Source organism: Arachis stenosperma, chromosome 9 (genome assembly GCF_014773155.1).
Source record: "Arachis stenosperma cultivar V10309 chromosome 9, arast.V10309.gnm1.PFL2, whole genome shotgun sequence".
Classification (NCBI taxonomy): domain Eukaryota; kingdom Viridiplantae; phylum Streptophyta; class Magnoliopsida; order Fabales; family Fabaceae; genus Arachis; species Arachis stenosperma.
Window position 1 is genome coordinate 163,936,689 of NC_080385.1, and position 13,686 is coordinate 163,950,374.

At 29.9% G+C, this 13,686-nt stretch overlaps 1 protein-coding gene across 1 annotated transcript; it reads right to left on the minus strand.

The window, feature by feature from the left end:
* Positions 1-6,111: 6,111 nt before the first annotated feature.
* On the minus strand, positions 6,112-7,819 carry LOC130951150 (extensin-3-like). Its single transcript, XM_057879777.1, has 2 exons — positions 7,230-7,819; positions 6,112-6,463 (listed from the first exon to the last, which is right to left on the minus strand). Exon 1 carries the CDS (start codon positions 7,798-7,800, stop codon positions 7,249-7,251), a length of 552 nt encoding a protein of 183 aa, XP_057735760.1. The 5' UTR covers positions 7,801-7,819; the 3' UTR covers positions 6,112-6,463; positions 7,230-7,248.
* Positions 7,820-13,686: the final 5,867 nt, after the last annotated feature.

The window sequence follows — 13,686 nt, forward strand, 5'->3', positions numbered from 1 at the left end:
TAAATAGAAAATAAATATATACCTTTTTTTTTTTACCAGAGACTCGAATTCGTAACCTCTTAATTGAGTATTAGGAGATTATGCCATTTAAGTTATAATTCATTGACAAAAATAAATATACACCTAAAGCTAGAATATTCTTTAAATATACTTTAAATATATTATAAAAATGTATAATAAATATAAGTATTTCCCCTAGATATGAATTTTCTCCTGGTACGTACATGTTCCATCATGTCATAAACTCATAAAGTGTTAGGAACCCTGTCTTGCACACTTCTTGCTGCTGCTTTACGAAAAGTGGAAAAATTAAAAATTAGTTCCATTAAAATGGGGAAAAAAATTTAGAAAAGGGTATTTGCGACAATGAGCTAAAATGGAGATTTATGAAATGAAAAAAGTTAACTGGTTATCAAAATTTATTGATTTTGATTACTAGTTAGATATTAATATTTAATAAATTATAATGAGCTTTTAATATTTTTTTTATAAAATTTTTACGAAAATTGAGACGTCGGCAGTGATATTAGTTCTATAAAGATTAACAAAATTTTTGCTAGGATGTTAAATTATTAAATGTTCTTTCATGAGTTAATACTTAATTTAGTCTATAAAATTTGAGGTTGGATTTAAATTTATTTCCAAAATTGTAATTGACTTAATTTAAACTCTAAAACTTATAATAATAATTTGCATTAATTATTAAACTAATTTTTAAGAATAACGTGTTAGTTTTACACGTTAATTTGTCAAAATTTGAATTTTTTACCTAAATTTTATGTGACTGAGATCTATTAAACCTCCTATAAGTTTGACTCGCTTCCCAACATTTTCACGAACGACAATAACAAATTCAATTTAAAAATTTTAGAGTTCTAGAAATAGCAGTCAAGCTTTTGAAAAATTTAATAGGTCTCGATTACATGAAACTTGACCAAAAAACTTAAATTACAGTAAATTAATGTACCAAATTAACATGTTGTTAACAGAAATTTTGGAGGTTGTGTAGAAGGAGTTTTAAAATGGAGTGCTTTCTATACCTGGCGTGTAAAACGCCAATAAAAGGAGCCCTATACGTTTTCATTGTTGGCGTATGGAGCACCAGCCTTGGCGTACGAAACGCCAACTCTCAAATGCCCCTGAGAGGTCTTTTCCTCTAGCGCGTAGAGTGCCAGTCTTGGTGTGCGAAACGCCAAATCCAAATGTTCCTGGGAGGTTCTGGTGTGTTCCATGTCAGGTATGGACGTGTGGAATACCCAAATTTGATAGCCCCTGGAGGGTCTAGCGTGTTGCACACTAGATATGACCGTGTAGAATGTTTGATTTTTGCGCTATTTTTTGAGCTAAAAAATAAGGGTCGTTTGCGGTCTAAATTGAATATCTATTATAAACTATTATATATTGTTAGAAAACTCTAGATATTAACTTTCTAATGTCATTAGAACCGTTTTATTTAGACTTCTATAACTTAAATTATTCTTGTTAGAATATGAAAAAGTCAAGATCTCTGGACTTATTTTTTGCTTGGCGTGTTGCATGTTCACTTGTGCTTTCTTAGACTTTGATTACTTGTTCTTCCTTATTCTTTGTTCTTTTCTTTAATTTTTAACCTTTTTCTTTTAAGTTTTTAACACTTTTTTAAATAAACCGAAGTTCAAAGCAACTTCAATAAATTAATTAAAAGTAGTATGAGAATCTTAAAAATAAAAAAATTATTAATTTTATTCAAAAAAATAATTAAAAACAATTAAAAATGTTCATGCATTAATAAATTAACATGCTTTTATCATTAAAAATTATGAGTGCTTACAAAACTAATTATAACTTAATCTCTATAAAAAATAAAATTTATTTGATAGCACTTACAAAATATTAATTATATATTATTTTTGTTAAAAAAATCATTAATGTTCCTCACTTTTTTTTCTTTTTCTTTTCTCTTTACTTTTTTTCTGGTGGTGATAGTAATAATAGATGAAGGTAGAAAAATTTACAGAAGAAAGAAAAAGATGAAATGGGAGGGACATTAATAATATGTTTTTAACAAAATTGACTTGTAATTAATGTTTTGTTAGTTTTATCAAAAGAATTTTATCTTTTATTGATATTAAATTAATTTCAATGTTTTAGTTAGTTTTAATATAAATTAACCGTGTGTAAATTAAAAGTAATTTTTATTAACTATGATGAAAATTTATTTGAATATGAGTTTCTTAAGAGAATTTAAAGAATTATACTATTTCATGTAAAAGAATTTTAAAAAAATAATGTAAAATCCATAAATAATATAAAATTAATAAATTAAAATGAACTCAATTAATTAATTTAAAACATCTGTTTGATTATATTAAACTTTTATATTAAAATTTTAGTTATGTCGCGCAAACAGAACCATCCATATGTATCAGTAAATGGCAATTGAATTAGGAATGAAATAGCTAAATTCACGATTTGTAAATTCAAAGACCAATTAAGTTATTTGTAAATGCCAAACTATATTTTGATGCTAAAAATTTTAAGGATTAAATGAAAAATTATTTTGTTTTAAAAATACCATTTAATTTTAGAAAGTGGCAAAGATGTGTCCCTTAAGATGCACAACACTGCACCTGCATGCTGATGGTGCATGAATAATGGTGCATGGAATGCACGCTTCCATTAATTCACAGTCTTTTTGTTTCGGTGTGATCGGAGCACACCTCAATGTGGAGTTTCAGAGACATAGAATGATGGGTTCTTTTCTTGGTGGTGGATGAACAATAATAATGTGAGTAGGGGTATATCGGTAAAAAAACAGCAAGTGCATGAAGGGAAATGTGGCACCAAACGGTGCTCAAATTAAAGCTCGGTATGTATAAGTATTGTAGCAAAAAGCATATTGACTTCGGGAGCCAAAATTCCGTTATTCTCCCCCATTAAGAGATTAAGAGAATAACAAGTTTAATTTGAGGGTTTTTTATTTACTTATTTATTTATTTTCAAATGAAAAAGAAAGAGTTAATACTATTATCTAATCACATTCACTGCTCTATATTTTTTTAACGTTTGAAGTAAGTTTTAAAATTGTGTTTAATGTTTAAATCATTCTATTTAAGTCCTAATGTTTGAAAATTGACTTAATATTATCCTGTCATTAAGGATTTGTTAACAGAACTGACGGCAGAATAAAATTGTTGAGATGATTTTAAAATGTTAGAGACTTAAATAGGACGAAAACGTTGGGAACAAAAACGATACATATATAGAAATAAATTTTAATTTTATCTTTTAATAATATCAATTTTTTACGGTACATAATTATTCAATTATTTTTTAATCACATTTAAGTAATTACACTTTATCACATTACTTTTATTCTAAATAAATTTATTTTTTTATAATTTTACATTTAAAGATTTTTATTCATCATAAAATGTTTGTACAATGACTAGTACATAAATTTTTGAGGAAAAATAACACATATAAAATAAAGTAATGCGATTCTAGTCATTTTACAAATATTTCACGATGAATAAAAAGTTTTAAGAATAAAATTATAAAAAAAATAAATTTATTTTGGATGAAAGTAATGTGATTAAATAGAATTTATTTAGTTATGATAAAAAAATAATTGAATAATTATGTACCGTAAAAGATTGATATTATTAAAGGATAAAATTAAAATTTATTTCTATGTATCATTTTTGTCCCTAACGTTTTCGTCCTATTTAAATTCATAACATTTTAAAATCATTTCAATTTTACTCCAATGTCAATTCTGTTAATAGATTTCTAACGGCAGGACAACATTGAGTCAATTTTAAAATATTAGGGACTTAAATAAAACAATTTAAAAATTATGGACAACTTTAAAACTTACCTTAAATCTTAAAAATAAAAATAATACTTTATTCTTGAATAAATAATACTATTTACAAAAAGCTAATGAATAAGTGAGGTGAAGTCACTTAATGTATTAAACTCTTTCATAAGGAATGAATATATTATATCTTAGAAAAAAAGTGAGTTGAGCATTTTTAACTAAAAGTTATTAAAAAAAATGTTAATTAGTTGCAATTATATATATAAATTTGTGCTTAAATTCTTATTATAATACAATTATTGAGTTTATACATCATTTAAAGAATAAGAAATATGATAATTATGAGATAACTCTTAAACTGGACATGAGTAAGATATGTGATAGAGTAGAGTAAAGTTTTGTTTGAACGATAATGAAGAGTATGAATTTTTATAAAAGGTGAATGGATTGGTTGAAAGAGAGTGTGACGACTGTTTTGTACTATATTACTGTAGAAGGTCAACCTCATAGTTTCTTCAAATCAGGTAGAGAATTTCGATAAAGAAACATTTTTTTTCTGCGCAGAAGAGTTATCTCATCTGCTCCACAAAGAAGAACAAAAATATGAAATTGAAGGTTTGAAATTAAACCAAAAATGTCCTAAGATTAATCATCTATTCTTTGCAGATGACTATATACTGTTTAGTAGAATTTCGCGAGAGGACTGTCTGAACTTACTTAATACTCTTAATATTTATTGTCAAATTAGTAGATAAGTGGTCAATTTAGACAAATCATCTATGTTTTTCAACGATAATACTTCCAAAGGAATGAAAAATCAATTAGCAATCTTATTATTACAAATTTCACATGAGGACAATCAAGACAAATATTTAGGTCTCTCTTCTGTAGTTTATAAATATTAAAAAGTTACTTTTAATTATGTAATTAAAAGATAAGATGACTAAGAAATTACAGCAATAGAGAAAGGTCCTTATTATCGGTTAGTGGCAGAAAAATTCTTATTAAGACATCAGCATCAGCTATCCCTATCTCCACTCTTAGCTACTTTACATTATCAAAAACTTTACTTGATGTAATTTATAAAATGATTATGTAGTTTTGATAGGGACAATAAGGATCAGAAAGAAAATTACATTGAGCGAAATGGAGTATTGTTTAATTTGTAGACCTATGAATCAGGGAGGTTCAAGTTTAAAGATCTAAAAGTTTTTAACTTAGCAATATTGGGTAAATAGGAATGGAAATTATTGTCAAGGACAAATTCTCTAATGTTTAAGGTCTATAGAAGTAAATATTTCAGATTCTTAAATTTGTTGAAGGCTGAGATGGATGCAAATTCGTCTTGGGAATGGAAATGCAAATTCTCTAAAGTTTCTTTTTTTTTTTTTCTTTTTGGTTGTTTATAATTTGGTTCGATGGAATCTCCTATTCTTCCACTGTCTTAAGGTGATTTTGGGTCAATTTTATTCGATGAATAAAAAAAAAATTATCTATCTTTAACAAAATAAAAAAGGTTTAATTACTATCTGAATAGTTTCGCAAAATTTTTATTAGGTTTTTATATTTTTTTAATTGAATTTCTGTACTAATTTTTTTTTAAATTAGGTTTCTCTTGATAATAATTGACTTAATTGTACAGAGACCTAATTACTTTTAGTTCTCTTATTTTAAATTCAATAATGAGTAATATTTAAAATTATTGAGCAACTTATTAATTAAATAACTTACTGAATAATATTAAGTTAAAAATTAATTATTTCAAAATTTACTTCAAATACGATTATTGATCATTTTAATTTTATACAGTATTTTCGAATACATATTAAAATATTAAAATCTTAAAAGTATATTTTTAATTTTTAATTTATATAAAATTAAATTTAAATAATAACTTAAAAAATAACTCTTGAATTATATTTTGTTTTTACTTTTTATTCAATATATCTCTTCCTATGAAATTTCGCAACTGCTACCCAATATGCCTAAAAGAAAATTTGAAAACTTTATTCTGGGAACGTACTTATATGCTGGTGCTCTCATTATAATTTTGGTGAACGAGCACAGGTCTGATAACACTGATTTAATTTAATTTAATTAATAAATAATCAACTTGCAGTGTTGTATATATAGATATCGATATCGATAACTTTGGACTACTATATATAACTTTTTTAATCAACTTCGAGTTATGTGCTGTAATACTATTTGTCTACAGCTTTTTTACATGCAGTCTAGGGTATTGAAACGCGTGATAACGATAATGTTATTATGTTAATAACATCGAGATTTTATCCATCACACTTGCGTTACTATAAAAAAATTTATGATTATTTAAATACGAAAACCTTACAGATGGAATACAATATAAGTGACGAAACTTATTCCCGCCACGAAAGAGGGAATAGTTATTAGAAACCGAAGTATTGAGGGGTGCAGTGCCTTACAACTGTCTAATACAAACAAGTAGATCACAATAAATTAAAATTTAAAACGCGCTTCTCAACAAAATATAATAGTCAAATAACACTTTAACGAAATTATGAGACAATGCAAAAGTAATAGTTTCTCTCTTATTCTTCTCTATGCATTGGAAAAGTGCTCCGCCACCTACTTTCACCTCCTTCTTTCTTTCACACTCTTTCCGCATATTATTAGATCCTGCAAAAAAAAAATATACAAAGATGTGGATTTTTGAGTGCATGTTCGATCATGATAGTAGTCATAGTACTATCTTTGGTTGTTAAAATAACATGTTTCTATATATATATAGAGTTTATGGTGTTTAAAATTATAGTAACGATTATATTGACTATTTAATTTTAATAATATTATAAAATATTATTAAAATTAAAATTATTTTTTTTATATTTTAACGATATTTTTTATTTTTTTAAATTAAAAATATTCTTAAATAATAAAAAATATTATTTAATAATATCTTTCAAAAATTGCTAAAAATTAAATAGTTATCGTAACCACGTACGATAATATAGTCGTTGATGTACCGAGAAATTTTGTAGTCAATATAAGAAAACCAACTAATTAAGTATATTTTCTTTCTTTTGTCAAAAGAGAAAAATAAAAAAAATATGGTGACTCAGGTGAAATTGATTTTACGTCTAATTTTCAAGTATTAACTTTATGTGAAATCAACTTCATTTAAATTTTTACAAAAAAATATATATAGTTATTGATGACAGGTTGACTAAATGTTAATCATGAAAAATAAAAAACTTTATAATAAATTTAGAATGAAAACACAGGTGCAGTTAATTTTATGTGAAGTTGATATCTGAAAATCATTAGATGATTTAACTGATTTGATTAAATTTTTATCTAACGACTCTTAGATATCAACTTCATGTAAGACTTCATCTGAATTTTCATCTAAATTTAGGTGGTGCATGAAAAACTTTATTATTACCATTTAATGAGCACTGTATCTAGTAGTGGTGAGGTGGAGGGGGAGATTTGTAGTAGTAGTGTGGTGGAGGTGGAGAATGAACTGGAGGAGGAGGAGACGGGTACTTGTAAGGCTTCTTGTGTGGTGGCGGAGGAGAGTGGTAAACTGGGTGGGGAACGTAGTGGTGGACTGGTGGTGGTGGAGAGTGGTACACCGGGTGATGAGGGTGGTGGTGAGGATACTTGTGCACCGGTGGTGGCGGAGACGGGTACTTGTAGTGCTTCTTGTGTGGTGGTGGAGAGTGGTGCACTGGGTAAGGGTGAGGGTAGGGCTTGTGAACTGGTGGTGGTGGAGGAGAGTGGTAAACTGGGTGGGGGTGAGGGTAGGGTTTGTGAACTGGTGGTGGTGGAGATGAGTAATGGTAAGGAGGCGGTGGTGAGTGTGGTGGTGGTGGAGATGGGTAGTGGTAAGGTGCATGTTTGGGTGGTGGTGGTGAGGGATATGAGTATTTATTAGCTGAGATTTCACATGGCAAAGTGAAAAGGATTATGGCTATTGCTAGAGTAAGAGAAGACACTACAAGAGACCCCATTTTTTCTTTTCCTTCTGGGTTATGCTCTTACAATGCTACTCCCTCCCTCATTTTATAGCCTTCTTTCTCTACCATTTTCGCTATAACTAATAATCTATGATAAATGACACTCACACACACCGGACACGATACGATATGGGACACGTTGATACGCAAATTTTAAAATCTTATATGATATAGGAACACGCATACATATAAAATATAAAGTATTTTTTAAATAAATTATAATTATATTTTAATATTTTATTGATATTAAAATATAAATTAAATTTTTAAATTATTTTTAATATTTTATTTTAATTATATAAAGTATTTAAAATATTTTTTATTTTAGCAATTAATAATATATTATATCTAAATTTATTTTTAAAATATATGGTAAGAATAAGACTGGACACACTGACACGTAATAATATTTAGGTGTGTTCAGACGTGTTCAAAAAAATTTTATCTTTTATTAAAATAGAATTGAACACGATAGACACACGTATCAGACGAGTATCAATAAATGTCATGTCTAAAATATATCCGATACGTAAATACAGCAACTCAACCAAATATCCGTACTTCATTGCTAATAATCAACTTGGTAATATTAACTTTTAATTGTTTTTACTTCTAGAGCAATAATGCAATGCAACCCGTAAGTGTTTTCCAAGGTTAATTATTGATTTAGAATTCGGTAGCTATAGATAGCTAGCTAGAAATGCGTGCAAACACCACCTTTTATTTTTATTTATTCACTAAAGAAAAGGACAATAATATGATTCATAATTGTTTTTATTAATTCCAATAATATTAAAATTAAACACTGCAGTCCGGAAATTGCTGGATATATTGTGCGTCGTGAACAGGAGACTGCTGAGTCGATTTTTCTAGTCTCTCTGTCTCCTATCAAACTAGCAAATAACATATATAATTTCCTTATCAAGTGTCACCTCCCCCACCCCGGGGATCTCCTCTACATAGAAATATATGTGTTGAAGGAGATAAATAAAATACAATATTATAGTTAATACAAAAGATGCATATATACATAAACAATCTCAAAAAAATACATTTAATCAATCTATATTATTGATATTTTCGTCTCTCTAATATCAGAATTCGTAAAAATTAATAGATCTCAAGCAAATAATATGTTGGTTTATGGTATGAATTAAGGGTCTAACAATTGGTTCGAATCGATTGGTCACACCAGTCAAATCGAAAACAAATAAAAAGATACATTGGTCAAAAATTATAACTGTTGAATTAAAAAATTGTAATTGGACTATCAAATCGATCAAAAATTAGTTAATCAACCGAATCGATACTTAATTGGTTTTTAAATTTTAGCTTTAAATTATGCTGTTTGTTCAAAAAATCTTAGCTATTTGTCTTTCTCTCTCACTTACTCACACTTTTCTTTCTCTTTCCTTTCACTTCTACCTCTCATTTCGAGCTCCTCCCTCACTTCCGTTAAGCTACCGTCTTGTTATTGTCGCCGTCGTAACTGCTAGAAGCTACCTTTTGTACTACGGTCATTTTCGCCACCGTTTGAACTTCGAATCTATCATCGCCATTGCAATAAGTTTCGCCTAATTCCTCCATCGCATAGCCACTATCCCGCCGTGACGGTTCTATTCTACCGCACTCAAGCCCTTTAGCTGCGTCAGCCTTTTCGTCTTACTCTTTGTCCCCCTCTATACTTTGTCTGCTACTCTGCTCTCTCTCTAGAAGTTTTTTTTTTTAATTGTAATTAACTAATTATTGTTTTAATTGGTTAGTCAATTTTTTATTTTTCACCTTTTTTTTCAATTATTGTTATCATTAGCTAGTCATTATTGTAGTTTAGAATTGTGGCTAATTTTGAATATTGATTCTAATGTGCTCTGGTTCTATTAGTTGATTGATTTGATTATAATATTCTTAATTCGAACTTTGTTGTTGTTAATATTTCTCTATCATTATATCTATGTTGACTGTATTATGAGATGATTGGTTGATGTACGTCTATAATATTGTTATTGGCTTGTTCATGTTTGTTCTTAGTTAATTAATTATGTTATTGGTTTACTGCTTGATGATAATTTGATACTGACTTATGCTCATTTTTATTTGTTTTTGGTTAATTAATTCTGTTTCTTGATAAAGAATCAAGTTATTTGATTTTGAGTTTGTACTATTAATTTTGGTTTTGAAAATTTTGTTAATTTTAGCTAAAAAAAATTTGTGCTAAAAGTATGAAATCTTGATGATCTTTGTTAATCTTTAAAAAAATTTGTTGCTGTTATATAATTTTTTTATTGTATTATTGTGATTTAATTGTTGGTGTTATTACTGTATAACTTTAATTTTAATTGTTCTTGGTGGTTTGTTTATTTAATTGTTCATTGTGTTAATCCTTGTGGTACAAATTCTCCTCTAATTTAAAGGCCTTTTTTTTTTTGTTTTGGATAAGCCATTTAGCTTAGATGAAATTTTTTATGGTACTGTTTTTAGATACGAAGAATATATAATACAGTGTGGTCATTCTTCTTTTTATTCTTGTCCTTTTAATTATTGGGTGTTTGTGTTTTTTCTAAATTGTTAACTAATTTTTGTTGTTGGTAAATAATGGCCGCTTTAAATTTTGTTTGATTATTATTATTATTTATAATTTTTTTTTAATTTTAGATGATAGTATTAATGAAGAAGTACTTAGAAGTAATAATGTATTTTTATAGAGAATAATTTAACGAGTTAAATATTAAAATGGTCTCTGAGATTGGCATCACATAAAAATCGTCTCTGAGATTTTAATTGCACCAATTATGTTTTTAAGATTGACAAAAATGCACCATGTTAGTCCCTAACCCATTTTTTATTAACGACATAATGACATGGCTTGATGACGTGGGTTGTTAGTGACACGTGTCACTTCATGATTTGGCCGTATGTAATGTTATGATGATGTGTTGAATAGTGACACGTGGCATGCTGATATAGATGGTTGTGCCACATGTCACAATGCTATTTGGCCACGTGTCTGTTTGTGCCACGTGTCGCAACAGTATTCTTCTACGTGTCATCCATTATGTCATCATTGTAGATGCATCAAATTAGTCATTCACTTTGCATTAAATGACTCATTTTACTCTTTGAAATTGAATGCCATGCACCAAACTAGTTCCTTCATCAGTTTTTTCTCATTTTTTTAAAATTTTAAATTTTTCAATATCTTAGATGCACTGATTTCAATTCTACTTTTTTACGTATCGTTTAAATACAAGTGTTTTTATAAAAAATTTAAAAATTTTAGTTTTAATTATATAATGTTTTTTCTATGATAATTTTAGATTAATAAATTTTGTAATATATAAATATGTTATTATAAAAAAAATTATATGATTGAGTAAACACATTTTTCATCAAAAAACATGTATTTTTAACAAGAAATCAAAAATTAAAATACACATTTTTTTGGATTTTTATAAAATACACGTTTCCGTTGTGTGTAAATAGACTAGACTGAAGGCACTTCAAGCACTCTCACTACTATCTCTGACCTCTTTAGTCTAGACGAAAGAGATCGAAGATTGTAGTGGGAGTGCTTGAAACGTCTTCACGTCAACTCCAAAACGGCGGTTAGGGATGCCCGCAAGAAAAAAATTATTTTATAAAAGCACTTATATTTAAATAACATGTGAAAAAATAGAATTGAAATTAATGGATTCAAAGATATTGAAATTTTTGAATTTATAGAAAAAAAAAGGAGAAAAAACTAGTGAAGAGACTAGTTTGATGCATGACATTCAATTTCAGGGACTAAGATGAGTCACTTCATACAAAATGAGGGACTAATTTGGTGTATTTATAATGGTGACATAATAGATGACACGTGAACGAATACTGCTGCGACACGTGGTACAAACAGATACGTGGCTAAAAAACATTGTGACAACTTTTAACAGTGCTGGTCTACCCCGATTTACCCATGGAGAGGGACTGAAAGCGATCGGCAGTGAGGGATGCTTACCTTCTTCTTAGAGAGAGGGGAAAGGGGCAACCTATCTTACTAATAATAAGAAAGGGGGTGGCATCGACTGGGTTTTTAAACCCAGTTGGTGGCCGTTTGATAGCCCTTTTCGTAAGATCCCTTATCAATTGTCCTAATAGAGTGCGATATTCCCGGCAGCTTGAGGTTGGGCAGTCTCCGGCGGCAACTCGCCTTTCTTCTCAGGGCAGTTGTCCTCAAGGTGTCCATATCTCACATCGGCCTTTAGAATTGCTTACCTGAGTTGTCTTATATGGCATTGTCTCCGAATATAATATAAAAATTGGCACCGGTTTTTTTATTGTTTATTGCTTTCACTGGAAGGCTTTCCTTCCCTGCCGAGGAGGGCTTGCTCTCCTCTTATTCTTCATTGGACGGTTCGGATGGACTTCGCCGTTCTTTCCCAACTAAAATGGAAAAGGCTGTATCACATCGAGACAATAACAGATCTCTTTTCTTTCCCTAAGGCTTTAGTTGCTTTGTCCTTGCTAAGCCTATAAGCGCCTAAGTGATTGTGAAGTCTGATTTGTTCCCGAGGGATTCTAATAGACTTTCTGGACTCCTCCTTTTTAGCTCTCTCTCATCTTTCAATTGTATGATTTTCTTTACTCTGAAATGATCAGCGAAGAAGGAAGGGATAATAAGGATATGGTGCAGGCTGAACCTCCTGGCAAAAAGAAAGAAAAGATAGGCCAGCCGGGAAGCAGGAAAGAAGTTGTACTCTTGTCGCGAAACTGAGTCTCACTCTTCAGAAAGCTTCTCATTTTAGCTCTTTTTCCTTACTTTAACAAGTAAGCAACGCTTGGGCTAGAGTCAGAGGGTGGAAAAAGTGGGGTAAGGGAGTCTCCGAACCTTTCACAAGCAATCTTCCCTTCTTTTCAGTCGAGCACTTCGTTCCTGGTATTTATTCATCCACTCAGCCTTGCATAGAGCCCGACCATGAGAAATGGGGCATACCAGTGAAATGAACCAACCGTGGGGATGGATCAACGAACAATCCCCATACGAAAGCTATCCAACGAGGATGGTAATGAAGGTTGAGATAGTGGAGCTTAACAGCCAGCACAAACTTGAATGAAGCCAGTCGGCGTAGCGCCTTATGCCTCTACGGATCTCGATTAGCCTCTTCTATGGAAGAAGGTTTTTCCTTCATTCCCTTCTTATAAGTTTTCGATGGAATGGCGCGAAATCCATCATTGGCAAAACAACCTGCGCTTTCGTGTCTCTCAGTGTGGTCAGCACTGGGTGTTTCCGTTCTCATTCCCTCTCCTTTCTTTTAAGTCGGAGAAGAAGAGGTAGCGGTTCGTGCTTGAGTTGAATCAGAGAAGAAAAAACTTTTTCTAAAGAAAGAAGTAGTATCTAATTCACGTAAGAAAAGAGAATCAGTCTGCATGCTCTCTGAACCGAACGTGAAAGTGGTTTTCCATCAGACGGCTGTTCCCGTAACCCCACTCTCCACTTGGATTATATATCCAAAAACCATGGCTGTTGATTGAAGAATATTTTCGATAAAGGTAAATTGGTTCGAAGTAATAAAGAGGTCAAAGACATAGGCAGTTTTCGAAAAGATACACATGCAAGCATGGGTTGGAGGTAATCGACGCGGATTCGATTACATTTACTTTATTAAATCGAATAGGCCTAATCAAACAAGATATTCGAGACAAGTAATCGAATAAGATATTCGAATAAGTGGATCGAGCAGTTATGGTAGTGGAGAAGTTAAAGGCTTTCATCATGCGAGAAAATCATGGGTAACGTTTATAGTCAAAAGGCGGGAATGGTTACCAAGGAGTATGCATTCAAGGCTGTGATTTTGTAATTAATTGTAATTAATTGTCAGTTACTAAAAGTAGATTATAAATACT